The sequence below is a fragment of the Pteropus medius genome, unplaced genomic scaffold, assembly GCF_902729225.1.
Source record: "Pteropus medius unplaced genomic scaffold, Ma_sr-lr_union100, whole genome shotgun sequence".
Lineage (NCBI taxonomy): Eukaryota > Metazoa > Chordata > Mammalia > Chiroptera > Pteropodidae > Pteropus > Pteropus medius.
In genome coordinates this window covers 5,399,274-5,427,177 of record NW_024355206.1, presented here as the reverse complement: position 1 = coordinate 5,427,177, position 27,904 = coordinate 5,399,274, and the positions used below count along the sequence as shown (strand labels likewise).

The following is a 27,904-nucleotide window of genomic DNA, read 5'->3' as shown; positions in this document are numbered from 1 at the left end:
AAAAGGCTGTAAGTGATCTTCCATCTCCAGATGGCTCCAGAGTACATTTACTAACTCTCCCTCCCACCCCTTAGCAATTCCTATCAAAATGCACACAGTGTATATACTAACAGGGAGAAAGGCGCGTCAGAACAGGGGCCAGCCTCATTCTGGACCCACGAGGACTTTCTGTGTGACATAGTGTGGGTGAGATCGGGTTGGAAGAAGGGCTCATTAGTGTGCCATCGGCCACATGGGAGGGGAGAGCCCGGGAAATGTGCGGGACAGATGCCCGCAGCACCGGCACACCTGCCAGCTCATGGGGCAGAGTGGGTGGGCTCCTGGGTGGCGGTACGCCCTTCCTCCAGTCTGGGAGGTGTGCCAAGTGTGGGACGTCCTCACGGCCAGGCATGGGCAAGGCTGGGGGAGTACAGCGGGCATGTAAGTCGGAGGAGGGTGGCAGTGCCCCTGATGAGCCTCTGCCCTGGGGCACGGGATCCGGGGAGCGTTGAGCTAACTGTAGTTTCCAGACTGAAAGAACCACATGCAGAGATCCGCGCCCAGCCAGCCATTCAGGTATGACGGCAGAAAATAATTTCAGACACGCACATGTTCCGAGAGCTTCCCATCTGCGTAGCTTTCCTGACAGAACCGCCCCCTCCCCACATCCACACACAGACTCTCAAGGACTATGAGTGAGTAATGAAACCAGCATAACTCAAGAATTAAGTCAAGGTCATTGTGGTTAATAAAGTTATGAAATAGGAAAACAATATGAAAAACAGTTCTGGGAAGAGAAGTGAAATGATGAACACCAGCATCTTCATTGTCATCTTCTGTCTGTCCCTTTGTCCCTAACATCCCAGAGTGAGAACAGGGAAGAGCGTGGAAGTGGCCTCAGTCTCACGTTGCCTGAGGAAGTCACATGGTTTCTGTCCCACTGCTGACGGCAGAGAAGCAAGTCCAGGCTGCCGGGTGAGGCGGTGCCGACAGGCTCCGTGCGCCGGGGCCGCTTCCAGACCATTGGTGTCGAGCAGCAGCCGGGGCATTCGCTCGGTGTGGCGGGGAGCACGGTTAACTTGATATCGATCGTAGCGTCCTATGTGAAGCCTTCGGCGAGAAATCACAATATGATAAAATCAGAGTGCTCTGAAGAAGACGCGGATGGTTCCGCATAAAGAAACCTATTTACATAACGCGCATTCGCGAATGTCTGTGAGCGCCAGCTCTGTGCCGGAGCAACGGGACGGACTCGGCCGGCCGTCCCTTCTCCGGTTACAGCACCCTCTGTGATTCCCTCTCAGTTTTAAGTGTCTGCGTGTTTACCGTTGGTCTTCCGTCACGAAAATGCCGTTTCTCCAAGATCGATGTCCTTGTCTGTCCTGTTCACAACTGTACCCACAATGTCTAATAAAGAACCTGACACGTCATAGCTGACATAATCGCTCACCATTTGTTGCATTAGTCCAATATTTATGTAGTGTCTCTTCCTTTAATGTTCTTTATTCGGTGAGTTAATACGTCTGTGAATTAATGGATGACAGTATTTCTAACTGTCACCGAGCCTGTAATTTGGTGGAGAAAACAGACATTCCGACAGGTACTTCAGTGGTCAGTGTCAAAATCTCAGTTTTCTAAGCACGTGTTTTGTATTCTAGCTAATCTACTGAATAAAAGATGGGAATTGTTTTGCAGGAAGCTTCTACAACTTCCTCTCGAGAGAAGTCTGGAAAACTAGAAGCACAAAGCAGTACCTTCCTGTTTCCCAAAGCCTGTCACCAAAGGACACGCAGCAACTCAACCAGTAAGTGACTCGGCATACTGTCTTCAGGTTCAGGGACGGCAGCGATGGGGGACATTGGGGGAGGGCGGGTCTCCGCTGGTCCAGCTGGGCGCAGCCACGACTGCTCTGCTCGGCCCTCTGTTCTCGTCCCCAGCGCGTCCCTCTGCCGTCACCTTGCTGGTGGACTCGGCTCCTCCTCCAGCGGGACTTGTGACAGGATGAAAGACAGGGCTTTACTCCTGCGGTGTCCTGTGACATCCTCCTTGGTCTTAGCAAGGCCACTGTCTCTCCTTGGCCTGTCACCTCACCTGTAATGGGGTGGGGTAGAGGCTGGAAGGCGTCAGGACGCTCGGTGGTTGCAGTAGGAGGCTGCGGGAGAGCGTGCGGGAATTAGCGCACCAGACCCCAGAATCGGAGGCAGCCTGTGTCAGCGTTTGCAGTGGTTTCCTCCTGTGACTGGACGCGCCGATGGCACACACGCGCCTTTACCTAATGTCATTGGCAGTTCTTTCGCAGACACCGTTTCTAGTGGATACGTTTCATTATGTGAATGCACATTATCTAGTTAACCAACTCCCTATTTCGTAAGTTATTCTCAGCTTTTCATTAACATCCTCAACGGTGCTGAGGTTGCCCGTGAAATATTACTTGCATTTGGAGTGGTTTTATTGGGGGAGATGTCAAAGGTGTTGGGCAGGTGCGTGGTCGTGAGCTCACGTTTGGGAGTGAAGGCACCTGGTTTTAGACCCTGCTTCCGGAAGGAAGTAGGCGCGTGACCATGGGCGAGCCCCCTTAGACTAGGTGTTGCATTAAATTAATAATTCTCTATTTTTGACTGCTAATTGCTTTTATTTACTTATAGAATTTATTTTCCAGTTACAGTTGACATACGTTATATTAGTTTCAGGTGTACGACATGGTGATTAGATATTTTTATACCTTTTGAAGTGACCACTCCAGTATAGCTGCTTTTTTTATCATGTTTTTTTTTTCCCTTAGCATAATTTCCTAAAAATGGGGTTTTAGAAAGTAAGTATACCTTAGATTGTGACCTGTGCTGCCAGCTGCCAGTAGCTCATATTCTAACAATGTACGTGAATGCCTGTTTCTTTAGTCAGGCCCGCATAGATTCTAATTTCTAAAAATATTTGTAAGTTTTTCTCTAGTTTCCTGCCCCCAGCCATTATCGGCCTTTTTTTTCTGTCTTGTTTTGCACCCAGAACCAGCTACACAATTTGTGGGGATTGGTGTAAAATGCAAATGTGAGACCCCTCTTCAGAAATTTAGAAATTAAAATGGCAACAGCAGTGTGTTGAACCTTCTGAGTGTGGGGCTCTGACGTCACAGGTCGCATGGCTGTGAAGCCAGCCCCGCTCGCGCCCTGGGCACCGGCTCTTCCAGGTGGCGGCACCACCCAGGCCCCCTGGGCCTCCGGTTCCAGTGGAGTTCAGTCAGTAGGATCAACAGGCGCTGGAGGGTCGTGTCCCTCTGCAGCTCTGGTGATGCCGCCGCCCAGCCCACTGGCTCTGGGAACGCCTGTCCTTCCCTGCCCTTGCCAGCTCTTGCCAGCTGCGGGGTGTCCCGAACCCTGTCTCTGCCTTCGTATGTGGCCCCTCATTCCATCTCCTGACAGCCCTAGCCGAGATGCCTTCGGCTGCTTGTTGAAACCCTGAGCGGTCTGCTCGCTCGTGTCACACGCGTGGAAGGCAGCAGCTGCCCACTCGGGCGAGCTGAGACGGCCTGCACGTCTTACGTTCCTTTCCGTGAGCGCACCTGTGTCTCTGCTGGGACGAGCTTTCTTTAATCATTTTAATAATTGTTGAACATACTTTCCTCAGTTTGTTGTTTTTCTTTTAATTTTTTCCTGCATGAAGATGTTCTCATTTTTATATACTCATCAAATCTATTGATCCCCCCCTTCTAATGTTAAGGTTTCTTTTATATCCAGAGAACTATTAAATAATTGGCTATTTCCTTCTAGTTTTTAAATGACTTTTTTCCTTAACTTACTAGATCCGTAATTTATTTTTGGTGTTTGATATGAAGAAAGGATCTGGACAGATTTTTTTCCTAAGCAGGTAGCTGATTCCAGTATCACTCGTTGATAACTGGTTTCTGCCCATCCATGTTTTCCTCTTTTTATCTCTTGCAAATGATACGCCGTTAGATCTTGAAAGCAAATTTGGCAGCCTCTTTAAAGACGAAAGCAGCTCAAGCCATTGATATTAGTATTATAAATAACTTACTTTTATTATTTCTATGCTTTCTCTTTTTCTGGTTGCTTGTCATTTGTTTTCTGCCTCTTGCTCTATGTATGTGTTTAATTTTTGCAGAGATTTTTTTTTTAATGGTGACATTAGTTAACGAAATCCACTAAGTTTCAGGTGTACAATTCAACAGTAAGACATATGTGTATTGCATGCGTGTTAACCGCCTATAGTTAATTTCTTTCTGTCACCATAAATTTGATCCCTTTTACCCCATTTGCCTCCCCTCCTCACCCTCTGGTCCGTGAGTCTCTGTTTGTTTGTCGCTTATAGGTTTATATCCCACATATAAGTGATATCATGTGGTTTTCTACTTTTTCTGTCTGGCTTATTTCGCTTAGCATGATTATCTCAAGGTCCATCCATGTCGTCGCAAACGGCAATATTTCATCTCTTCCTATGGCTGAGTAATATTCCATTGTATGTATGTACCACCGTTTCTTTATTCAGTCATCTACTGTAGGACACTTCGCTTGCTTCCATATCCTGGCCACTGTAAATAATGCTGCTATGAGCATTGGTGTGCAAATATCTTTTCAGATATATATTTTCAAGTCTTTGGGGTAAATACCCAGTAGAGAGATTGCTGGATCATATGATGGATCAATTCTTAGTTTTTGGAGGAACCTCCATACTGTTTTGCAGTCCCACCAGCGGTGTATGAGGGTTCCTATTTCTCCGCATCCTCTCCAGCACTTGTTATTACTTGTCCTGTTGATAACAGCTCTTCTAACAGGTGTGAGATGGTAGCTCATTATGGCTTTGGTTTGCCTTTCCCTAAGAGCTAGCGATGTTGAGCATCCTTGCATATGTTTGTTGGCCCTTTGTATGTCTTCTTGGGAGAAGTGTCTGTTCGGGTCCTCTGCCCATTTTTTAATTGCATTTTGTTATTGTTGTTGAGTCGTATGAGTTTTTTGTATATTTTGGATATTAGGTCCTCATCGGAGGTATTGCTTGCAATTGTATTTTCCCATTCAAATGGTTGTCTCTTTACTTTGTCGATGGTTTCTTTTGCTGTGTAGAAGCTTTTAAATTTGATGTAGTCTCATTCACTTATTTTTGCTTTTACTTCCCCTGCCTTTGAGGTCAAATTCATAAAATCCTCTTTAAGTCCAAGGTCCGAAAGTTTAGCTCCTTTATTATGTCAGGTCTTATGTTCAGGTCCTTAATCCATTCTGAGTTAATTTTGGTGTGTGGTGATAGACACCAATCTAGTTTCATTCTTTTGTAGGTGGCTTTTCCCAGCACCATTTAATGAAGAGACTTTCCTTTCTCCACTGTATGTTTTTGGTTCTTTTGTAGAAAATTATTTGCCCATATAAACAGGGGTTTACTTCTGGAATTTCTGTAGAGATTTTGAAGGTTTATTCAGTTTTTATCTCCAGTTCTGATTTCCTTTAAGATAGTCAATCAGGTTTAATCCGTTGATGTTTGAGACTGTTTTCGAATCGTCCCCCTAATGAAAGATGGTGGTGTTCATTTCTGGTCCCAGTTCCCACTTATTTTTCCATTTCATAATCCAACTTAACTTTAAATCGCAAACCCATTATATAATCATCACGATACATGATTTCTCTCTCACACATTGCTTTGGCTTATGCATTGGATTTTATAACCACGTTTTCAGTGAACTCACTGAGGGCTGTGTGTTTAAGTGGTTTCCACTTCCGCTTGCACGAGAGAATAATTCTGATGTTTTTCCTTGCGGTCGGAGCGCATGCACGAGTCATTTTCAGAAAGGTAGGAGCGGGCGCAGACGGGTCGACCCCCCGCCCCGAACTTAGGGCCCTCTCCCGTCAGTGACACGGTTCTGTCTCCTCAGCCCACCCCGGCCAGCAGCTTCCTTTCTGCGGCCAACAGAAGAGCCTAGGTTTCCCCCATCCTGTGAACGGAGGCCCTGCTCCAGCCCGCCTGCCCCAGAACTGCCCCCGGTGTCACAGCGTTCGGTGGCCGACTGTCCACGCAAGCCTTGTCCTCTCACTAGTGCTGAGGGGCTCCGGGGAGACCCTGTCCTCCCCGGCCCCCACGGAGGTGTGCGGGAGGTGAGCAGACCGCGCAAAGCTCAGGGTGGGGATCGCTCGTCGCCGTCACGTGTGTTGATTCGTTGAGGTCCAGGGTTCGGGTGTACTAGGCCCAGTAGGACATGTGATCAGCCTCACCTGTTGGCTTCTGCTGTGACTGCCGCCCCCGTTAAATCCGTGTCCCGCGGGGCGGCCGTCCTGACCGCGGGGCGGAGGGAGGGAAGTCCGGGTTCCCGGGAGCGTGCGCGCCGCGCAGGCGGCGGCCCGGCCCAGGCTCCCGCGCACCCTCCTCGGCGGGCGCGGCGCGCTGGGGCGGGAGCGAGCCGCCGCACCCCGCACCCCGCACCCCGCGTGCAGACGGAGAACGCCACGGCCCCCCTCCCCCTGGGTCCAGGTGTCGGCGCCTCCTGCAGCGCGGAGCTGGACTTTCCCGTGACCAGGCCGTCTGCCGCTCGCCGGGCCGGGGAGCCGCGCACGCTCTGCAGCGACAGGAAGTGTCTGTCCCAGCAGCTGGACCGCCCCGCGGGAAAGACCGTGGTGAGCACGGAGGGAGGCCGGGCGCGGGGGGCGGGGCGGCAGGACCCGGGCACCGCCTCAGGAACGGTGGCCGCACAGCGCCCCCGTGTGTCCAGGGCCTTGGAACTGCCGCCACTTCTGTGCTACCATACGCAGACCTGAGCGGAGACCGCATGTCCGCCCTTCATGTCACTGCACAGTCACCCTGAAAGGCAGACAGGCCTGGGGCTTTGACAAGTCCCGGAAAGTGGACGGTGACGTGGCCAGTCAGAGAGAGCACTGGCACTTGACATTGGATCCCCAGGACTCCAACCCCTGGGCTTTTAACCCCTGTGATATGTGACTTGCTTTAAGCCTGTTGCCTCTAATTCTTAAAACAAGCTTGGAATGGAGCATGAGCCTGTTTTACAGGGAGGTTGAGGCAAGGCCGTCTGAGCTCGTGCATCTTTAAACCCAAGGGGCCAGAGTTTGGACCAAGCCCTGGGTGGACCCCCGTCCGTGCCCTTGGCACTGGGGCATCGGCTTGCAGATGGGGTGCCAAGCGGCTGGGAAGCGTGCTGTCGCCCCCACCCCCCGCGTCACTCTAGCTGGCCTGCACACGGCCTCCTGTTTCCCCCTCAGCTCCACCCAGGGCACAGAGCCGCCGAATGCCTCCTGCTGCCACTTAGAGCCACACAGCGCCCTCTGGCTGCCGCACCTTGCCCTCCCCCGCCCCAGTCTCTCTGCGGAACCCCACGGCCCCATTCTTCAGGGGATGCGCCCCTGCCTGCCCCAGCTGCACGGACCCCACGTCTCCCGTGCCCGTCTTCTCTCAGCACTCACGCGGCCTGTCCCGTCGGGGCCAGCCTCCCTGTCAGCGTGGCACCTGCTCGGCCCCCGAGCTCTGCAAAGTGGGGTGGTGAGGCCTCTCCCTGGATAGCACGCAGCAGGTGCTGGAGGGCTCCATCTGTCTCTTCCCTCCTTTTCCTTTCCTTGCGCTATCATGTTTTCGATCGCAAATGGGAAGCCCTGGCGTTCCACTGTTAGAGAAAGGTGGATTCCCAAGTGACAGATGGCGTCAGAGACGCCGAGGCATGGAGGGGTTATGCCCCGTCCTAGGTCACCACCTGATTGGTGGCAGAGCCAAGACAACGATCCAGTCAGCAGGACTCCAGGCCTAAGCTCTGACCTCCATGCCACCCTGTCCCTCGCCGAGGCAGCTTCCCACGCACGCAGACTGCGTACCTGGCACACTGCCTGCCCTGTGCAGATGGGGTGCCAAGCGGCTGGGAAGCGTGCTGTCCCCCACGCGTCGCCTGCCTGACCTTAGGTTCTGAGTCGTCAGACCTTCGGGTTCCTGCCCGTCGCCCACCACCCCATACTTGGCCCAGGAGGGGTCTCAGTTAACGTGTCTTCGATTCTGTGGAGGCTTTCTTGGCCGCTGACTTTCCGAACCGTGCCTGAGACTTTGCTCTGCAGGGCGATTGGCCTCCACACGGCTTGCTCCTGGGGCCACCAAAACGACCCCTCTGCACCAGATTCCCACCCACACACCACTGACCAGCTCCGGGCGTGGGTCCTCTGCTCGGGTACCCCCTGCCCAGCGAGCTGTGCCCTGGTGTCCCACTGACCCGCCCGCTCCCCGCCCCGGTTCCTCATTGCAGGACACTGCCGGACCCACGCGGTCGCTGAGCACGGCTCAGCTCGTGCTGCCCTCGGGGGGCCTGCAGGCTTCCGTCATCTCCAGCATCGTGCTGATGAAGGGCCAGGCCAAGGTAAGCGAGGCCCGTTGCCCGCGTAGACCTGTGGAACGAGGCCGGGTGCTGAGACCCTGTCGTGTCAAAGGAAGTGGGGGGATGGGACAGCGATGGCTCCCTCGGTGTGGCATGCAGAGCCTGTGTGGGGCGGGGGCCCCACAGCTGTCTCCCGGTCCTCCCCTCCGGGAGCTCGGCACAGACGTGAGGAGAAGACAGGGGCGAGAAATACTGAGATTATTGTCCCTGTGGCCACAGGGGACTCTCCCTCCCGCGCCAACTTTGCACCTAACGCCCTCACTTTCTGGTCAGTAAATCGCTTGTTCTACTCCTTGACCTTGGGCAGAAGTGTTTTAAAACTCGTCGACTTTTGAATTGTTGGCCGTGGTCAAAGACAGGCAGAGTGGAAAGGGGTCACCGAGACTCATGCAGAGCAGGGACAGAACGGTTCAGTCGTGTTGCTGTGAACCAAATGCACGCTCCGTCGGTGCACTTCGTGGGCACGAGCTGGCTGCCCGGGGCCTGGAGTACAGAGCAGGGTGACGGGCTCAGAAACAAGGCACGCCTCCCGCCGTCCACCTGACACAGCCCGTGCACCCAAGGCCTGGTCACGGGCGGGGAAGCCAGTAGGAGTGAGGCCGGGGCTGAGTCCCGGGGGAAGGGAGGCAACGCAGAGCCACAGACGACAGAGCAGCTCCCCAGCTCAGGCCCTGCGCTCAGGGCACTGCAGGGACGGCCGCGGCTTCACGACAGCCCTCCCTCTGGTCCCGGACAGGGAAGGCTGCAGCCTGGGAGGTTACAGGACTTGCCCAAGGTCACTTGGTTGGTGAGCGGCCAAACCGAGACAGTGACCTAGACTTCCTGACCCCTGTGCCTTGTTCTGACCACCAGACATCCTGCCTCAGCAGGGCGGTGAGAGTTTGCGTCCAGAGCAATTATTTCAGCCAGGACGAAGCTGCAGGCCCCTCGGGGAGCCCTGAAGCCACTCCCACCTCATTTTTCTTACCCGTGTTACTCCCGGGCACCATTTGTCTCTCCCCTCCTGGAACACACAGTGCCCTCACCAGAAGCCTAGCGCAGCAGCGGTCCACACAGCTGCTCAGTACACGCTTGCCTGGTCTCCCGTGGCACGTTGCAGATGGCTGCCGGCCCCGCCATCTGGGTGATGCGTGTGACATGACGGGCTCTGAGCCGCCCCTGGCCTAAGGGAAATGGCCTAAAAGTAGTGGTCCCGTCCCATGGCGGCCACCATGTTGGGGGATCTTTCTGGGATCCAGGCTGCTGACCACTACTTGGCACGCTTGCCAGTTGGACAGGGAGGCCCGGCCTCCAGCTGGCATTCCTGTCTTCCCTCCCTTCTGGGCACCCGCCAGGGGCCAGACGCTGACGCACGAGATGCGTTTCCTGCCTTCAGGGAGCTCAGGGTAGAAGGGACTCGGTGGAGACCCAGGCTGAGCCTTGCTGTGAAGCGGGGAGCGCCCAGGTCACCCACAGAGGAGAGCAGCCGCGCCCCAGCTCCCGCGGGCCCCTCTCTCCTGCATCCCGCCGCACTGCTCTGGGACGCTCTTCCTTCCCGCAGCCGCTGCCCGCGCCACGCTGGGGTCAGCTCACGACCTGGTCGAGGGCAGGCCGGGGCAGGACTGCGCGGTGTCCTTGAGCAGGGGAGCCGGTGGGGTGCGGGACAGGGCCGCGCACGGCCTTGGGTAGAGGGACGCGTCTTCCGCCGCAAGCTTCTGCTCTCCCTGTTCTGTCGCCGATGCTTCAGTGGTCACTGTGAGGCGTGTTACTCCCCATTCTAACCAACCCCGTGAGTTAGAAGGTAAAGTAAGGCTCAGAGACAGGAAGTGACCTGCCCAGGACTGTCGCTCAGAAGGGCAGAGTCTCCATCCAGAGTCCCTTGTGCCGAAGCTCCAGACACCACGTGGCCGGTCCCGCCAGAAGGTGGCGGCTCCCCGTTCCTTTATTAAGTCCCGAGACCTGTGAGCCCAGAGCACCCGACTCCTCCCTGAGCCCTTTGTCCGGGGCCCTCGGGTAGTGCCACCAGGGAACCCCATGCCAGGGACCCACCTCCGTCTGACCTTTCCTCTCTCCTCCGCAGGGCCTGGGCTTCAGCATCGTTGGGGGAAAGGACAGCATTTATGGCCCCATTGGAATTTACGTCAAAACCATCTTTGCAGAGGGAGCGGCGGCAGCCGATGGCCGGCTGCAGGAAGGTGCGTTTCCAAAGCTGTGTGGGCCATCGGGCGGTAGGCTTAGCTGGAGCAGCTCCCTGGGCTGCAGCCAAGGGCAGGATTCAGGGTCCAGCCATTACAGAGCAGAGGTCACATACGGCAGGCTGGGAGAGGGGACGTCACTGCTGTCTCACTGTCCTGCCAAGCGGGTCCTGGAAGCCACCCCAGAGCCTGACCAGCTTTGGTAGCTTGCTGTTGAGGGCAGGGTTGGCAGACGGCAGCCCACATCTGCCCGTTGTCACAGTTCACGGGAAGAGAGTAGTTTGTTTCCAGTGGCTGAAAAAAAGTCAAAAGAATTTTTTCTTTTGTGACACGTGAAAATTAAATGAAATTCGAATCTCATTCTCCCTGGAAAGCTCTGCTGGGTCGCAGCTTCACTCATCCATTTACCTCTTGTCTGTGGACGGCTCAAGGTCGCAAGGGCCGTGTGGAGTGGTTGTGACACAGCACCGGGCCATGTGGCCTGTAACGGTTACTCCCGCGCCCTTTATAGAGAAAGTGTGGCGACTCTGACGTTATGCAGGATCGTGCACTTGGGTTTTATCGTGCGGGCAGTGGGAGCCTTTGACAGTTGTTTAATGTGGAAGGGACCAGCTATGACCAGGGTGTTGAGATGATTCGAGAAGCTGAGTGTAGGCTGAAGTGGGCGGGCAGGGGACCAGAAACAGTAAACCCACTTCTGAGGCTGTGGTGACAGCTGGGCTCCAGCTCCCGAGGGCCCGTCCGTCCGGAGGAGAGAGACTAGGAGGGAGAAGATGCCGATGGGACACGTGACAGCCTCCCTGCAGGGGGCAGGTGAAGGGCAGGTCAGAGAAACCACAGGTTTCTGGCGTTAGTAGACTACTGCACGGAGTGAGAGGCGATGGAGGAGGGGGAGAAGCCAAAGCGAGGGGCCAGGGCTGAGCAGCGCCCGCCCGGACCCGCCCGTGGTTCCCTGTGCCGTCCTTCACATCCGTGACACATGGCAGTTCGTGCTTCTTCGTCCCGCCCCTTTTCGCCCATTCCCCCAATTCCCCTCCCATCTGGCAACCGGCAGTCTGTTCCCTCAGTTTGTTTCTGGTGTGTTCATTTATTTTGATTTCCTGTATAAATGAAATCATGGAATTTGTCTGTCTTGGACTTATTTCACTCAGCATGGTACCCTCTAGGTCCATCCATGTTGTCACAGATGGTGAGAGTTTGTTCTTTTTCATGGCTTAGTAATATTCCACGGTATGTGTGGACCATCTCTTCTTTATCCATTCATTTATCAGCGGACGCTTAGGTTGCTTCCAGGTATTGGCTATTGTAAATAATGCTGCAGTGAACACAGGGGTGCGTATATCTTTTCCAATGAGTGTTTTGGGTTTCTTTAGATAAATACCCAGAAGTGGGATTGCTGGGCATAGGGTAGTGCTGGTGTTCATATGTTGAGGAGTCTGCACACTGTTTCCCACAGTGGCTGCACCTTTTGCAGCCCCAGCGACGGCGCACGAGGGGCCCTTTCTCCGCGTCCTCGTCGACACTGTGGTTTGTTGCGTTTCTGATGACGGCCGTTCTGACAGGTGCTAGGCGACATCTCATGGTGGTTTTAATTTGCATTTGCCTGATGATTAGTGACATGGAGCATCTTTTCATACATCTATTGGCCATGCGTCATGTCCTCTTTAGAGAAATACCTGTTCTCGAAATGGTCCCCTGCCTATTTTTAATTGGATTTTTTGTCTTTTCGGTATTAAGTTGTATGAGCTCCTTATACAGTTTGGATATTAATCCCTTATCAGATATATCAGTGGTCGTTTTGTTTGGTTGATGGTTTCCTTCGCTGTGCAGAATCTTTTTATTTGATGGAGTCCCATTCGTTTCCGTTGCCCAAGGAGACACATCCCAAAAAATATTAAGAGCGACGTCAGAGAGCTGACCAGCCATGACTTCTTCTGGAAGTTTTATGGTTTGGGGTCTAACATTTGAGTCTTTAATGCACTTGGAGTTTATCGTAGGTGGTCTAGTCTATTTTTTTTTTTGTTTGGCACGTACCTGCCCAGTTTTCCCAGCACCAGGTGTTTAATAGTTCTGGTGAGGACAGCAGCTCTCCCTAGCAACCGTCAGGCCAGAGGTTCTTTTAAATTAAATCAGCGTCTTACCTTACTTGCCCAGAGTAGTATTGAATGTAGAGAAAGTGTTTCGTGTGTGTGTGTGTGTGTTTTGAATAAACTTGAACAAAGGGAGAAAGTGTTTTGCCATCCGCCAAAAAAAAAAAAAAAAAAGGATTTCTGGAGACAGGAAAAACCTGTCCTTCTAGGTGTACACTGGTGTGAAGAAATGACTTGGAGTCACAAGGTCTGAGTCCTGATTCTCTGCCGTGTGTGTGACTGCACCTCTCTGAGCTCACTCTCCTCCTCTGTGAGACGGGGCGTCACTGTGTTCTGGGGGTACAGCATCTAAAAAGACACAGCCCCTGTCCCCAGGGACCCGCTATCCTGGACAGGGAGAGACCGTTACGGGACACTGAGTGCCATCCAGGTGACGCGTGCAGTCACGAGAGCACGAAGTGATAAAGGCGGCAGGGACGAGGTAGGAAGGGGAAGTGGGTCTGAGAGGGACGATTTAGTTGAGAAAACGGCACAGAAACAGGCATCGAACTATATAGACCGTTGTGGCGAAGGCCAGTAGTGCTGTCTTATGAAGTGGTTTGTGGGAGCAAACGGTGTGAGGGTCAGGGCGGCAGGAGGGAAGCAGGTGAAGCCAAGAGGTGGATGGGGACCGGCCGAGGCCCGAGATCTCTTCCTGGAAGGTGGGAGGTGCGGGAGAAGGCCCACCGCCGCCCTGCCTGCATCCCAGGCGGGGGGCGGCACCAAACAGGACATGTGCTCACGGTGCTCCATGCACTGTGCAGACGCAGGGCAGGTGGGCGAGACTAGAGTTCTAGGTGAGGGTGATGCCCCTGACCAGGCAAAGCTCTTCTAAGCTGCAGGTTCTCCCTCTCCCAACAGGCGATGAAATTCTGGAACTCAACGGGGAGTCCATGGGCGGACTGACTCATCAGGACGCTTTGCAGAAGTTCAAGGTAATCGGTTGTTATCAGGACGTGGGCCTGTAGGCAAAGGTCTCCACGTCGCCCTGTTCCATTTCATTGTACAAATTCAAACCAGCTGACGCTGGTGTCGGCACAGGGTCAAAGAGAGCCCCGCCTCAGAAAATAATAGAGCGACCAGGATTGTTACGGGGCATGTTCCAACTCCTTAAGGTTTATAGCTCTTTTAAAATGTGGTACGTATTTATATTGCTATTTCCAAACTGCTTTTAAGTGTGTAAGGCAGTTGCTAGCAGGCATTTCTGAGTGTCCATCAAGTTAGTCGAAGACTCTGCACTGATCGCATACACGTGTACGTCCCGTGTATGTCCCATCTGCATATGTATGTGCAGGTATGTGATAGGTGTGTAACACACTTCCATCTCACACACACACACACACACACACGCGCGCACCTGCGGTCATTCACACGTCTCGCCGGAGGTCACTCTTGAATGCCGTGGCACCCTCGCTTTCTTTTCAGCAAGCCAAAAAGGGGCTCCTGACCCTCACGGTGAGGACCCGCCTGACGGCCCCCCACTCCCTGAGCAGCCCCCTGTCTCCCCCACTGTGCCGCTCGCTGAGCTCCAGCACCTGTGTCGCCAAGGCCAGCGGCTCCTTCCTCTTGGAAACGCCCCCGGCTCCTGCCAGCACTGCCAAGCCCAATCACAGAGTCATGGTGGAGGTTTCTCTGAGGAAAGGTAGGCGTGCCTTCCGGAGGCCCCGCCCCACCCAGGCTCCTCCCCGCGTTCCCCCGGGACAGAGCAGAACCCTTTGTCCGCACTTCACGCCAGTGCTCGGCAGAAAGCCGGGTGCTCTGCCTGCAGGACCAGGACGTGGCATCTGTGCGTGGTCCTTGTGCTGGGCCGGGACGCGGGCGGAGCACACACGACCGCTCGCAGGCCCCACCCATCCCTCCCCTGTACCCACCTAGAGCCACGCACGCTACCGGGGGTGTTCCGTGGAGATGGGTGATGAGTAGAGGACAGGGTGCGGACCCCTGAGAGAGTAGCGTGCTCCCGTAAAGCTCAGCCCCCCCTTCTGCCTGCAGAGGCCGGCGTTGGTCTGGGCATCGGCCTGTGCAGTGTCCCCTACTTCCAGTGCATCTCGGGCATCTTCGTTCACGCGCTGTCCCCGGGATCTGTGGCGCACCTGGACGGACGGCTCCGGTAGGTCCTGACGTCCCGTTGTGCAGAGGCCCCGGTTCACGGCAGGCAGGAGGCGGTGCTCAGGCCGGCAGCAGATGGCTTTGCAGGAGGCACATTGAGAATGACGCAGCTGTGGCCAAGAGCCTCGTTTCTCAAGTGGGGCCCATGGCCCAGGGCCTGGAAGTCCTGGGGACTTTGGTAGAGATGCAGAAGCCTCAGCCCCCTCACCACTGAATCAGACTCTGTTTAACGGGGTCCCGGGGTTGGCACACACGGAGCGGTGGGAGAGGCTTGTCTCAGACTCCGGGACGGAACAGGAAGCGTGGAGGAAGCCCGCTCTACTTCAGATCCGACTGGTGGGGAGTGAGCAGTGACCTAGGTGGGGCGCGTGTGCACTGAGCGAGGAGGAAGCTCCCTGCGCAGATCGGCTGCGTTGCTGGGCTTCCTGGTGGCCTAAAGGAAGTACATTCAGGAGCTCCACGTACATTTCACAGGTAGCTCCTAGGAAAAGTGCAGATCGAAAACTTCTTTCCACTGAGTGATCCTAGTTCGGTGACAGCATTTCTCCCAGTTTGACTTGTTACGATCTCTGTGCTTACCCCAGCGTTTACACGTAGTGTGTCCCCTCTCACACAGTCTGCCCCTCCTGTCATCCGGCCTCGCCTAGACGTGCTCTCACTGGGTTAGGGTTCGGCTGGATAAGCGAGCTTTGCCACAGTTCGGAGGTTTTTCTGAAGTTGCAAGATGGAGTGTTTGTGGCGCTCCAGAGCCGGAGGAGGGGGGCGCGCTGTCACTCGGCGGGGCAGGCCGAGCCGCTGGGCTGTTGTTACTCAGGGTGCCGTTGCAGCTCGGGGTGATGGCCTCAGTCCTAACACCTCGACAGTCCTCCCTCCTAGGCCTGCAGATATGTAGGGATTGTTCTGGAAGCTGCTGCTTTTCTTAGCGACATGGGCGTGGTCCTCAGTTACATGGATGGAAATGTAATTTCGTGTCGAAGGTGAAGGGGGACCAACTCCACGGAAACGCAGGAAGGGGGCAGCCGACCACAGTGGGAGGAGCAGAGCAGTCAGCATCGGGAGACCTGAGTTCCCATCCGTCCGTGCTGGGAACAGCGAGGCCAGGGGTCCGCGGACGGCAGCCCACTGCCTGTTGTTTCTTTAAATAACATTTTGCTGGAGCAAGGCCACGCCGCCCCGCTGCCCGTGGCTGCCACTGTCAGGCTGCGCTCGAGCCGCGTGGCTGAGACAGAGGCGGCGTGGCCCGCGGAGCCTCACGCTCTCACTGTTTGGCCTTTCCAGAAAAAGGTTCTGATCCCGAAGCGAGGTCTCACTGAGGAGAGAACGTCACCCTCTGCGCCTTAGTCCCCGTGTGAGACGAGGCGGGGGCTGCGCCGTCTGTCAGGGGCCCGCGCAGCCGGCCTCTCCCCCTCTTCCGCCCTTGTTGCCTTTGGCGGGAACCTCAGCTGACCCCACCCCCCAGTTGTTCTCCTTCACGTCTGGGCACGTCCCCGCCCTCCTCCCTCCTGACCATCGGGCGCCCCAGCTGGGGAGAGGGCGTGCCCTCCGTCTGGACGGGGCGTGTGTGGGGGCTGGAGGAGGACAGTCAGACAGAATCCTGTCCTGCTGGCAGCTCTGCGTGAAGCGCCCCCACTCTGCTCTCGGTGGGCGGCGAGCGGTGCTGCTCAGGGCCGCCCTGTTCCGAGTTGGCAGCTGAGCGGGATGTGGATGATGTGGTTGATGTGGTTTTCAGGTCTCACCAAACGGCCAGGCAGGAGCGGGCCCCCAGGGGAGTGACGGTCCTGGTACTGTGTCGGTAGCTTGCCCATGACTTCCCGTCCGTGCTCCTGCAGGTGTGGTGACGAGATTGTAGAAATCAACGACTGCCCCGCACACTGCATGTCGCTCAACGCGGTCTACGCGATCCTGAGCCACTGTGACCCTGGCCCAGTCCCCATCATCGTCAGCCGGCATCCGGACCCGCAGGTAACACCCGCTTCAGCACCCCCTCTTCCCACGCTCACTCACCGCTGCCGCACGGAGATCGGAACACACCGCGCTTCGGTGTGAACCTGAGTTTCCTAAACCTGTCCCCAGCGGGAGTGGCGGTGAGGTCTGCAGCAGGGGCCCAGGTCGACTCGTAGACGCCAGCGGCCACTGGCACAGGGTGGGGCTCTGTGGCTGGGTTTCCAGGTTCTAGGGCAGGAGACAGAGCCAGGGCCTTGCCTGCAGAGGCAAGAGTGTCATCTGGGGTGCCCTCTGCGTGACCCCGTGCAGCCGGCACCGTGCAGAGGTGAGTGCGCACTGCGCTGCCGTGACCCGAGGTCACGGGCTCGCCAGAGAGACCGACACAGAGAGAGAGCTGCCGTGCGGGCGATGAACGGGCGATGAACGCTGTGGGACAGGGCGGGGGGGCTGTGGGAAGCAGGAAGTACCGGAAGTCAGCTCTCTGCAGGCAGAGATCGGGGAAGGCCCTTCCCTGCAGGGGGAACTCAAAGCTCGCAGTTTGGAGTTACGACGTCCCTGAACAGAGGCGGTGGGTTCCTCACATGTCACGCACAGAGAAGCCAGCGTCGACGGCAACAGGTTCCCACAGAAACAGGGTTCACAGGAGACGCAGGTAGAGCTCAGGTCGGTCTCCCCAGTAAAGTCTAGAAGCCAACTTAAGAAGTAAGATTAAGGAGAGATCGTACGTATTCATTGCTTCTGATTCAGGGGTCTGAGTGGACAGCCCTGGAAGTAAGCTGTCTAAGGCACGGAGTGCCCAAGGGGGCAGGAGAGGACAGAGAAAGTCCAGTTTGGCGTTTGATCGATTACTCCCCTCTGTGTCCATACTTGGTCTGGGCACTAGGTCTTTCTTAAAAGGCTCCAGCAGCAACAGCAGCACCTCTGTCACCTGAGTTCTATGAATCTTGGTTCCACCGTGCTCTCGAGGTCCAGTCAGGGTCATTTGGCTGCTAATCACAATCTGCCCCATCTGCCGGGCCGGTCCTGGTTGGTCTCTGCTGGTTTTGAGCTTTCCTACCGATTCCTAATGTCTTCAGATCTGGGGGCTCGGTTTCAAAGAAGGGACCTGTCGTCACAGAGGGAGAGCGGTGGGTCTTCGGGGCTGGGCGAGACGTCGAGAGTGGGGTTTGGCAAGGCACTGGGGATCCATCGGGAAGGGCTGTAGGGTGTTAAGGAGTGTGCGTGTCATCCTCTGGGGAGTCAAGAGCTAGGTGAGGTCTGTCGCTGTTCGATGCGACATTTCAGACTACTTTCTCGTGTCCAGTTGGACTGCAGCAGACAGGATGGCGTGGTTGTGAAGTCCCTCAGAGGAAGGAAACTGGTGGTGACTCCATTCTGTGAGTCGCCTTTCACTCTGCTGCCTCTTTTGTTGATAGGTTGATTTTATTTTCGATGGTAGGCTCTTTATATAGTCGTTTTGTTGCCTGCACTTTTGGCGTCTATTTTTTTAAAACCCTCTGTCCACCTCGCTGTGGAGCAGATTCTGATGCTGTCGTTGTTCTGCAGGAGACACACGGAGGCTCGGGTCGCGTAGCTCGTCCGAGCGTGCGCCGTCAGAGTGAAGTGGGACTGACGGGAACGCAACTGTGTGTGGCTCCGGGGCTTCTACCCCCGAACCGTTAGTGTCAGTAACACCACGTGACGATAAAATGGGGGCCTGGTGGCCGCGTGTGTGACGATGACGCTGCTGTCCGGACAAAGCTGCAGAAGAGTGCAGTGGTCCCCAGAGGGGCACTGTGATGCGGTGGCTCCGCCCGGAGCTTCGCAGGCAGTGGTGGAGAGTTGGCATGGGCCCCCTGGGGAACTCGGTGGCAGGGTGTGTCTGGGAATGGCATGTGTTAGCTATTTGCCGAGCAAGGTGGCAGGAAAGAAACCGGAACCCAGGTGCCCGGCTGGGAGCTGGTACGGGAGTCGGAGCCTGGCACGAGGGCTTCGGTGGTTTACTTGAGACTGACATTTTCTAGGTCTCCGAGCAGCAGCTCAAAGACGCTGTGGCCCAGGCTGCGGAGCACAGGTTTGGAAAGGAGAGGCACCAGTGGAGTCTGGAAGGTGAGGAAGTCACGCTCTGTCACCTGAGATGTCTGAGCCGTTAACTCGCCCCCTCCGGCCCAGGCTTAGGGACACGGCCTCGGCTCGCAGCTCGCGAGGCGCATGTGGCTCACGGCCGGCTTCTGTGGGAGGCACAGATTTCAGTCATTGATGGAGACAAGACCCACAGCTCATTGGACCCCTGGAGCTAAAAGGGCCCTTCGGAGCTGTCCTGTTGGCAGAAATGCTGGGCCTTTCAGGCCCTGGCGCCATCAGGCATTAGAGATGGGCTGCCCCTCGGGTGAGGGGACCGGGTCGCTCCCGCAGTCCTGGACGGCTGTAGGCCATCTGCCACCCGTGCTCTGCATCATGGGACACCTTGCCCTTCCGCGATGGTCAGGCTGGGGTGTGCAGTGGGGACTCATCCCACGGAGACAGAAAGGGGGACAGATGTTCTCAACCTGACGTCTGATGTCGAGTCACACAGCTCACCGGGGACCACACCCAGGGGAGGTTGGGGAGCAGCCAGCCCGGCGTGTGTGCTGCCCGTGGCGGTGCGGGTGGGCGTGCCGTCTTCCCGGGCGTGGAGGTTCACATGTGCTTCCACCGCAGGTGCCAAAAGGCTGGAGAGCAGCTGGCATGGGCGGCCAGCCTCGGAGAAGGAGCGAGAGAAGCACTCGGCACCCCCGCACCGCCGGGCCCCGAAGGTCCTGGTCCGCTCCAGCAGCGACAGCAGCTACGTGTCCGGGTCCCCCGGGGGAAGTCCCAGCAGCGGCGGGGAGCAGCAGCCGTCGGGCCTGGGCGCGAGGACACGCAGCCCTGGGATCCAGGACCCAGGGCCGCTTCCTGACACGGCGTCCGGGCCCCCCCAAGAGAGTCCGCGGCCCCACGAGAACCAGGACGACCAGCCGCCACCGAGACTGAAGAAATCTTTTGAGATTTTCGTCAGAAAGCCTACGTCCTCCAAGCCGAAGCCTCCACCCAGAAAATACTTCAAAAGCGACCCGCCTAAGAGTCTGGAGGAACAGGACTCGTGCCCGCCGGGGCGCACCGTGTCCGCCCGCGCCCAGGTGAGAGCGGGCTCCTGGGGGTGAGCGGGCCAAACACGGTGGTCATTGAGCAGCTAGCGAGTGTCGGCGGCGGGGCAGAAGGTCCGACCTGCCCCATCCCAGGGAAGGGGCCTGGTGGGCGTGGGGCCGCCGCAGGAAGGGTCCAAGGCGTGGCCGACCCTGGCGCGGGGAGGGGGCCCTGGCGCCCTGGCTTCCGTGCGGGTGGCTGTTGTAGTAGCCAGGAGGGAGCCCCCAGAGGAGGCCTGGCGGGGCGCGGACGCCGACGCCCACTGGGCTCGCGGGAGGCTCGCGGAAAGACCATGCTTAAGACCTGGTCTCCCTCTCGTGACTGAGGTGACTAGTGGTGTGGGATTGGCTTGTCTTCCCCAGAGAGACTCCATCACACTTCCTTAGACGGGGACCTTGGGGAACTCAGGCTTCCTGGGCCTCAGTTTCTCCATAAGTCACCCGGGTCTGAGTTTGCTGCGGTGGACCCTCCACCCACCCCTGGGTGCACGTCCTCTGCGGCCTCACCCAGCGCATGGCGGGAGGGCAGGCAGCCACTCCGTGTGAGGCTGCAGTTGTGCGGGTCCCGTGGTCAGCAAGTGCTGTGTCCCATTAAAGTCACCCCGCCTCGGGTGACAGTCCTGCTAGGAGGGAGGCACTAACTGAGGTTCACATCACCGGCGGGTCAGCCCTGGGTCAGGCGATGCCCCCCGTCCTCCTCAAGCTGCCCGTCAGTAGAGGGGACAGAGGTGAGGGGACGCAGGGTGGAGGTGGCCGAGGAAGGTCCTCGGGGTGGGTGAATGGTGGACTCTGTCGAGTCCGCGGGGTGTGGCTGCTGAGCGACAGGCACTGGAGACTCCAGGGGTTTCATTTGTGAATGTTTATTGGACTCGGAGACACAGCGGTGCTGTTGTCAGGGCGGGGAGGTTCCCGTGGTCCAGCAGGGACATCAGATGCCACTCTGTGCCCGGACCGACGGGAGCAGGGAGGGTCTCTGAGGGGGGAGTAGGGGGCTGGGGTCTGTGCTGCAGGTGGGACATTTCAACAGGGCTGTCCTCAGCAGCCAGTCCTGTCGTCCCGGGTCCTGCGGCCACCGCCAACGTCAGGCCTGACACAAATGACCATGAGGAACAGAGGTTAGAGTGAGGCTCTCGGCGCAATAAAGAGGAGAAAACTGTGTCCGACTCCGTCACTCGTGCCCGGTCCTGCCTCTGTCCGTGCACCCTCCCCGTCTCCGGGCACGGTCCTCATCTCTCTTCTCAATCCCGCCTCTTTCCGATGTCTCCTGTCCCAATGACTCTGTCTCGTCTCCCTCTTCTCTGTCTCACAAGTTCCCCATCGATCTCTCCTCTGTCCTGCGTCTTTCAAGTTTCGTCTCCCTCCTGATTCTAGTCTCTCTTCCAAGTTCTCTTTCTGGTCTGTCTCCTCTCTCTATTTCTGTTTTGTGTGTCCTGACTCTAAGGTCTGTCTCCTCGGTTTCCATTCTCTCTCGTCTCTGTCCTGTGTCTTTCCTATTCTCTCTTCTATCCAGTGCCTGTTTTCTGTTTCTAGTCTCTAGACACAGGACACACAAAACAGAATCCTAAGTTCTGTGAGTCCTGTGACTGTCTGGATTCTGGTCTCTGTGTCTCCTGTCCCTATGGTCTCTAGACAGACCTTTCTCTAATGTCTCCTCTCAACTCTAGACTCTCTCGTTTCTCAGGCCTCTGTCCTCTCTCTCATTTCAGTGTCACCCCCGTCTCTAGTCTTTCTGTAAGTTTTCTTTATTCTCTGCCTCTCAGTTCTCTGTCTCTTCAGGTCCCTGTCTTTCCAGTGTCTCCTCTTGATTCTAGTCTGAGTCCTCTCTTTGTCCTGTGTCTCCTCAGCGGTCTCTTAAGGTCCCTGTCTCTCTTCTGTGTGTCTCTCTCTTCCATCTCCAGTGTCCTGAGTTCTCTGTGTCTGTCCTCTTTTCTCTAAGGCCTCTTTATGTCGACTTTCTTCACTTGCCTGTCTCCACTTTGTCTGGTTATTTCAGGGGACCCCCCTCCCCCTCTCTCCGTCTCTGTGTTGCTGTGTCTCTATCTCTCCCTGTCTCTCTCCTCTGGGGTCTCTGTTCCATCACTCTCCTTGTCTGTGTGATATATTCTTCTAGGTTAAACGATGTTTTCTGCATCTGTCTCCGTCACACTGTCTCCCCATCTGTCTCTGTGTCTCTCCCTCTTTTTCTTTCTCCCTCTGTTCCTTTGTGTGTCTTTGTGTTGCTGTGTCTCCTTCTGTCCCTGTCTCTGTCCGTCTGTCTCTCTCCTTCAGCCCCCCTTTCTCTCCTGTCAAACATTCCCTACATAACAAGGTCTTGTCTGTCCCTCTCTCTCCCCGTCTCCGTCTGTCTCTCGTCTTCTGTTAAGTCCTCTGTGTTCCACTATCTGTGTCTATACTCTCATCTCTGTCCTGTCTCATCTCTCTCCTCCGTCTACAGTCTCTGTCTCTCTAGGTCCCTCTCTCTCTAGCTTCCTGCCTCCTGTTTTCTGGGTAGGAATGTACTTACCTTCTGGCGATGGTGATACCACATTATCGTAGACAGTTTCAGTGTCTTCACAAAACGTGCATTCAGAGTGTGTTCTAATGTGGAATAACCCCTTTTCCTGCAGGTGTTTATTAATCCCTCCCACATACTAGGTGGACCCTCACAGCCGTTAAGTACTCACCTGTGCCGCTGCTTACTCTTCTCAAGTGTCTACTACTTAAGGCCATCACAGCCTAATAAAAAGGGAATTGTAAAGAAAACCCAGTCACCACTGTGGATCTGAAGCCACGTCCTTCCATGATGTAGTTCTGTATGTTGCTGTATGTGTACTTTATTAATGAGGTTGTTGTTTTGGTATTAAACAGTACCACCGACTTCAACACCCTAGTGGCCTTGTTACTTACAATAAGTATCACATTTTGACACTCTCAAGTAAATGTATATCTGAAAATAATCAAGCACATACTAATGTGGATTGCACCCAACGGAGTCACCCTGCTCCATGAAATCCTCTCCGGGAGACAGCACATTTCACTCTCCTCTTCCCTGAACCCTCAGCTCCCGAGTCTCATAGCCATAGCATCAAAGTCCTGCAACTAGTCTAACTTAGACATGATACCAAGAAGCAAAACCACTGAGCCAAACTCTGATATTACTTTAGGTGACAAAGAGATTTCAACTCTGAATTACTAAGTGTCCTTATTCTGTGGCAACAGCTTACTAGCAGCATCCTACACAGGCTTGATATGTCGACCCCGATTACTGTCATCTGTGTCTGTCTAGAAAGCATGTCCCTGACGTGTGATGTTACCTTGGTACCAATGCGGTGTCCACGGTGCGCGCAGCTGCCCCGGGATCAGCACTCGTTACCGTACCTTCACGGCGTTGGCTGTGTGCAGACGCTCAAACTTCGCCAGTGCTAGCAGCTACCCCAGCTGTTGGACACGATCATCAAACCACCATGCTCTGAACCAGTTCATTAGCTGCTTCGGAAGCGTATTCACACTAGGTCAACCTCACAGCCACCTCTTACCGATCGTCTTGTCTGATCCCGTCGACACCCGTTAAGGACGCGACGTCTATTAACGCTGACTGCCAACAAGCTTCACCTCACCAGACTCCCTCACTGACAAAAACGACACATCACCATATTAACTATTGCAAATGTTCCTATTTGTAACATTTACTGCCGCAGACAAGACCCCTTTGACTTTACACCCTAATCATTAGCACCCGCTGAGGAGATCGAACATAAAGACAATGCGGGGCTTCACCTCCTCCACAGACTTGCACCTCAAGCCTTCCAGGCTCCTGACTTTGTACTAGCCCTGCCTGCCTCTCCACCTAACATTTTTCTAGGACTCCCATGCATAACAACACTCACCGCACGCGTCCCTGTCTGCAGCCTCCACGTATGACCACCGAAACCACAGGTGCAGACCCCCGCTGCTGATGCCAGCGTGCCTGCCACTGTCACAATAAAAACGGGGCTGGTCCACGAGGAATCTCGGACGCAACCCTCACAAAGTTCCCAGCACACCCTTCCTAACAGCATCCTTAGGACACAACCAGTTCCATCTCTCTGCCCCCGACGGACTTGGGATCACTCACACACAGTCGTCCGTCAGCCGTGCGGCAGCTTACACGTATCCCCCGGGGCTCAGACATCACGGGACTGCCGAGGACCCACTGCCCTGACCACCGCACACGAACACACACGCTGGGCACGTCGCCACGGCCACAGCGGCCGCCAACAGTCTCACCACACTACTTTCACCCCTGACGATGAAGCCAGTGAGGGGTCCTCTGTGCTGGCAGCATTTCTGTCACTCTTACGGGAGGTAATGCTGTCGCCTGCCACCCTGGACTCCCTGTTCATGTTGTAACACGACGAGGTCGCACACGCCTAACAGCATCAAAGCATCTTCCACACGAGAAAACCACCGAGACCAAGACACTGACTCCCCCTCCTGCTCCTGACCCTGCCCCCCCACCCCAGAGTCCTTTGGGGAGCTTCGTGATGTTAATACTGTTAAGTGGAAACACTAAATTGTGAATCTCATTATAGAGACTAAAAATTCTCATTTACCAAAAAGTATGCAAGAACTGCTAACTCATGCCTCCACGTATCCACACGGAACGATGTGACTCTTCCAACCCTTTAAAGGATGGGAGTTATCCATTAGACTTAAAAACTAAAACTGGGCGGAACTCCAAATAAAAGTAATAAATCCCTTTGCTTGCTCAGTAATAATTTCTCTGCTTATATGAATCCTACCAATCTTATTAGCGACGAGCTCTACTATCTACAAAAGCAAGAGGCACCGACATTATGTAAAAGCCACAATTGCATATGCCTTTGCCACCAGCCTAATCCCTATGACAGTCATTCAATCGGGCCAAGAAACAGTAATCTTGAATTCACACAATAATTATTCAGACTTTAAAAAGAACACTAGGTTCAGGCGTTAACTCCTCAGTCAGTAACATGCATTAGCAGCACTACTCATCACATGACCGGTCACAGAATCCCTGACACACGCACACTCGAACCGTAATAACCGATTTTTAAGGATCTCCTTACGCTTCTCAGTGCGACATTAATCGATATTTATCGGAGGAAGAACTATATCCTCTGTGCTAATGCGATGATGACATGGTTGAACAGTCACAAACGCCCAGGGACCCTTCAGAGCAGCATCTGGGGTACTGGATTTATCGTGTCGATGGCATGATTTTTATTCAACTTCTCACTCAACTGACAATACCAGTCTCCCATCAGCTGGACTCCTCCTGGCTGCATCCGGAAAATCCACCCCACTGGGACTTCGACCGGGAACCCCTCAGCCGTGCAAGGCCCACACCCGCCTCGGCCCTCCTCCAGCACGGTAGTTGTAGTGGGCATCTTCCTGCGAAGCCAGTTTTGGCCGTGAAGAGATAATAAGCTTACTTGAGCAATAACACTACGCGCAGGGGCCATCCACATGCTATGCACCGCAGTCCGCACAGTATTAAAAAAAAAATCAGTCGCCTTTTCTACGTCAAGGAAGTTAGCTATGTACTGTTGTCACTGACCAGCCGCACCGAGGGGTTCCTCCGCGTGTTCCACATGCCCTGCTGTTACGTTCCGGCTGTCGTTCGTAGCCTAAACGGTGACCAAGAGATCCAAGAGACAGGTGGCCCATCAAAGCATTCCTTGTCACCACGACCGCACTTACCACTGAGGAGTCTACGCCCAGGGCGACAAGTCGAGGCTCCTGCCACGCCCACATCGACACTGCGCCCTCCCTGTGCGCTGGCCGCCACGCCCTAGGGGCTGTGCGCTGCTCTGCCAGGGCCACCGTGCCTTCCTGCTCCAGATTCCCGAAAACAGCCCTGCCCCGACACACCATCCGACACCTCTTCACTGCGAGCATCCGCTGGTTTCGTTCCAACATCACTCCGACTCGTCCGCAGACAGCTGCACCTCAACATCCGACACTAACGGCCCTACCTGTAACCACACTGTGTTTCGTCCTGGCACGTGAACTCCATCTTATAACAAAAGCTAAAGTTTAATTGCCCTTCCGGCCTGTGTGGCTCCTCTAACCTCAGATACTTTCCCGCTTTTCCACACTGCCTGCCTCCCGCGGTGCAGGCACGCAGCGGCGGGACTGGAATCAGCACCCCTATGACTAGAAAGTGGTTTACCAAAGTGTCCCAATTTCAAAAATCTTCTAAACTAGTGTCCAACCATAAAGGCCCACCCACACGGTACTTCGGCCCTGTTCTCGTTGCGTTAACCCTGACCCTAATTACCGTTAGTTTCCACGCGTCATCTCTGCGCATCGCCAGCAGTAGCCACGGACCAACCGGCGGCTGCGCGCGGCGCGGAACCGTGACGAGGTAAAGCTGCGAGGCCCACAGGCCCCTCACGGAGATGCCCCAAAGCCGCAGTGTCACAGACAGCGCCGTCTGCCAACCTCCGATTTAAATGCGACTTCTACCAACCTGCGCAACACCAGCGTAACTTCTGTAATTAAACGCTGTTCCGTAGCCGTAGCAGTGATACACCGAAGACGGCCGGCATCCCCCCGAAACAAATCAGAAGCACCACCGAGCTGGAAAAAGCCATCGAAATTCATCACGACTCCACAACTGACCTCTCCATTCCCAAGCAACCCAAGTCCCCATACGGTGCTGAGGGTTTGGATGAAAACCCTCCAGAACCACAAAAACACTACGAAATGCAGTTTGTCGTCACTCCACATGGCGTCTACCCACGACCAATGTCACGAAAAGTCATTGTTCTTGGTCGACTACATCAAAATTGGCACGGGACCCACCGGCTCCAGCGCACCTCCTCGTGAGGAAATCTCAGATCTTTCGGGGGTCTGGCGAGCCCTACAGATCCAAACACAACTTTTCCCAGCGATACACCACTCATCAGAGGCTACTACTGCTTCCTCTTGTGTCACTCACATCTGCCAGGACATAAATTACCACATTTCCATGCCAGCGGAGCATCCACATTCTTTACCTGCCTCTTGCTGTGTGTGGGACGAGCTGTATTACAGAAGACACGTTTACAGAAACCTGACACGTCAGGATCGTGTTTGCTGTGACAGCAATGGCACTTGTGAGTTACACACGAGCACAAGGTCGAGCGTCCTCCGTGGACTGGCAGTCATCACTGAGCTGCCCCTGGCGAGCCCCTCTCTCAGACGCCGCCGTGTGGGGTGCATCGGAGGAGGACTTCCCGCCGGCAGAGCCACGCTCGCCGGTTCCATGCCTTCCACTCCACGCTCCCTCTCACCATCTCGGCTCTGGCCCGTGGCATCTACTGTTCCTGTGGGACACATGACCCCGTGACCCAACAGGAGGCACTCAAGGCACAGCCAGAGGACACCGTAAATTTCTGATACTAGTCCAGTTTCCACCTGGCCTGCCGACTACGCCCTGGCCAACCCCGAGTACCACCGCACACATCACGGCTGCGTGGTCCTTGCTGTCCGCCTGTGCGACCCTACCATCCATTCCGAACAAACCAGGCCCTGGCCGTACTATAACGCACGGTTCGGGACGGAACTGCAACCGCGAATGACGAACGCGTAATTAAGGCGCTGTTCCCCGGCGTCACGTAGCCACACAGCGCAGTTCGCTCCGTGGTTACCGGACGTCGCCCGCACCACTGGCCTCACAGCGCCCCCACGCTGAGCAGCAGCGCGTAACGCCGTGCTCGGCCACACGCCCACGGGAGACGGCCACAAACAAAAGCGCCACGGTCATGTGACCGAAGTGAACAGACTACGACCGAAGCATGTTCAAGGATTTTCTGTAACACGGTTAAATTTTTACGAGACCACAGAAAGCTACAGCTGAAATGGAAATAAAGCAGGACAGTAACTCTAGAGACCCCGACCGCCCGACAGCTAAGACCCAGACTGGGACTAGATACCCCACTGTGCTGCGCCCGAAACCCGAACACTTTCTGTGACAGCGTTATTCACCAGAGTGCTACTAGCAGTCGCCTGAAACCCACAGGACTTAGTGGTGCTGTGTGTCCCTCTAGAGGAGCCTGTGCTATAAGCCTTGATGAGCCTCAC

General features: G+C 55.4%; 1 protein-coding gene and 1 long non-coding RNA gene across 7 annotated transcripts in view; one reads left to right on the top strand and one right to left on the bottom strand.

Annotated features, from left to right (window-relative positions):
• IL16 (interleukin 16) overlaps positions 1 to 27,904 on the top strand; it is an 88,671-nt gene that overhangs the window by 49,748 nt on the left and 11,019 nt on the right. For 5 of the 6 annotated variants that reach the window (XM_039858261.1, XM_039858260.1, XM_039858262.1 and 2 more), the window contains 10 exons: positions 1,675 to 1,783; positions 6,445 to 6,587; positions 8,210 to 8,320; positions 10,398 to 10,512; positions 13,503 to 13,576; positions 14,067 to 14,283; positions 14,634 to 14,751; positions 16,580 to 16,712; positions 18,698 to 18,782; positions 19,374 to 19,831. In XM_039858261.1, coding sequence (XP_039714195.1) covers positions 1,675 to 1,783; positions 6,445 to 6,587; positions 8,210 to 8,320; positions 10,398 to 10,512; positions 13,503 to 13,576; positions 14,067 to 14,283; positions 14,634 to 14,751; positions 16,580 to 16,712; positions 18,698 to 18,782; positions 19,374 to 19,831 — 1,563 coding nt within the window. Of the gene's footprint in view, positions 1 to 1,674; positions 1,784 to 6,444; positions 6,588 to 8,209; positions 8,321 to 10,397; positions 10,513 to 13,502; positions 13,577 to 14,066; positions 14,284 to 14,633; positions 14,752 to 16,579; positions 16,713 to 18,697; positions 18,783 to 19,373; positions 19,832 to 27,904 lie in introns of those variants that run through there. The other variant, XM_039858265.1, reaches the window with a different exon arrangement.
• On the bottom strand, positions 598 to 21,872 carry LOC120599299 (uncharacterized). Its single transcript, XR_005651852.1, has 3 exons — positions 21,115 to 21,872; positions 2,019 to 2,024; positions 598 to 608 (listed from the first exon to the last, which is right to left on the bottom strand). It is a non-coding gene; the product is annotated as an uncharacterized LOC120599299 (long non-coding RNA).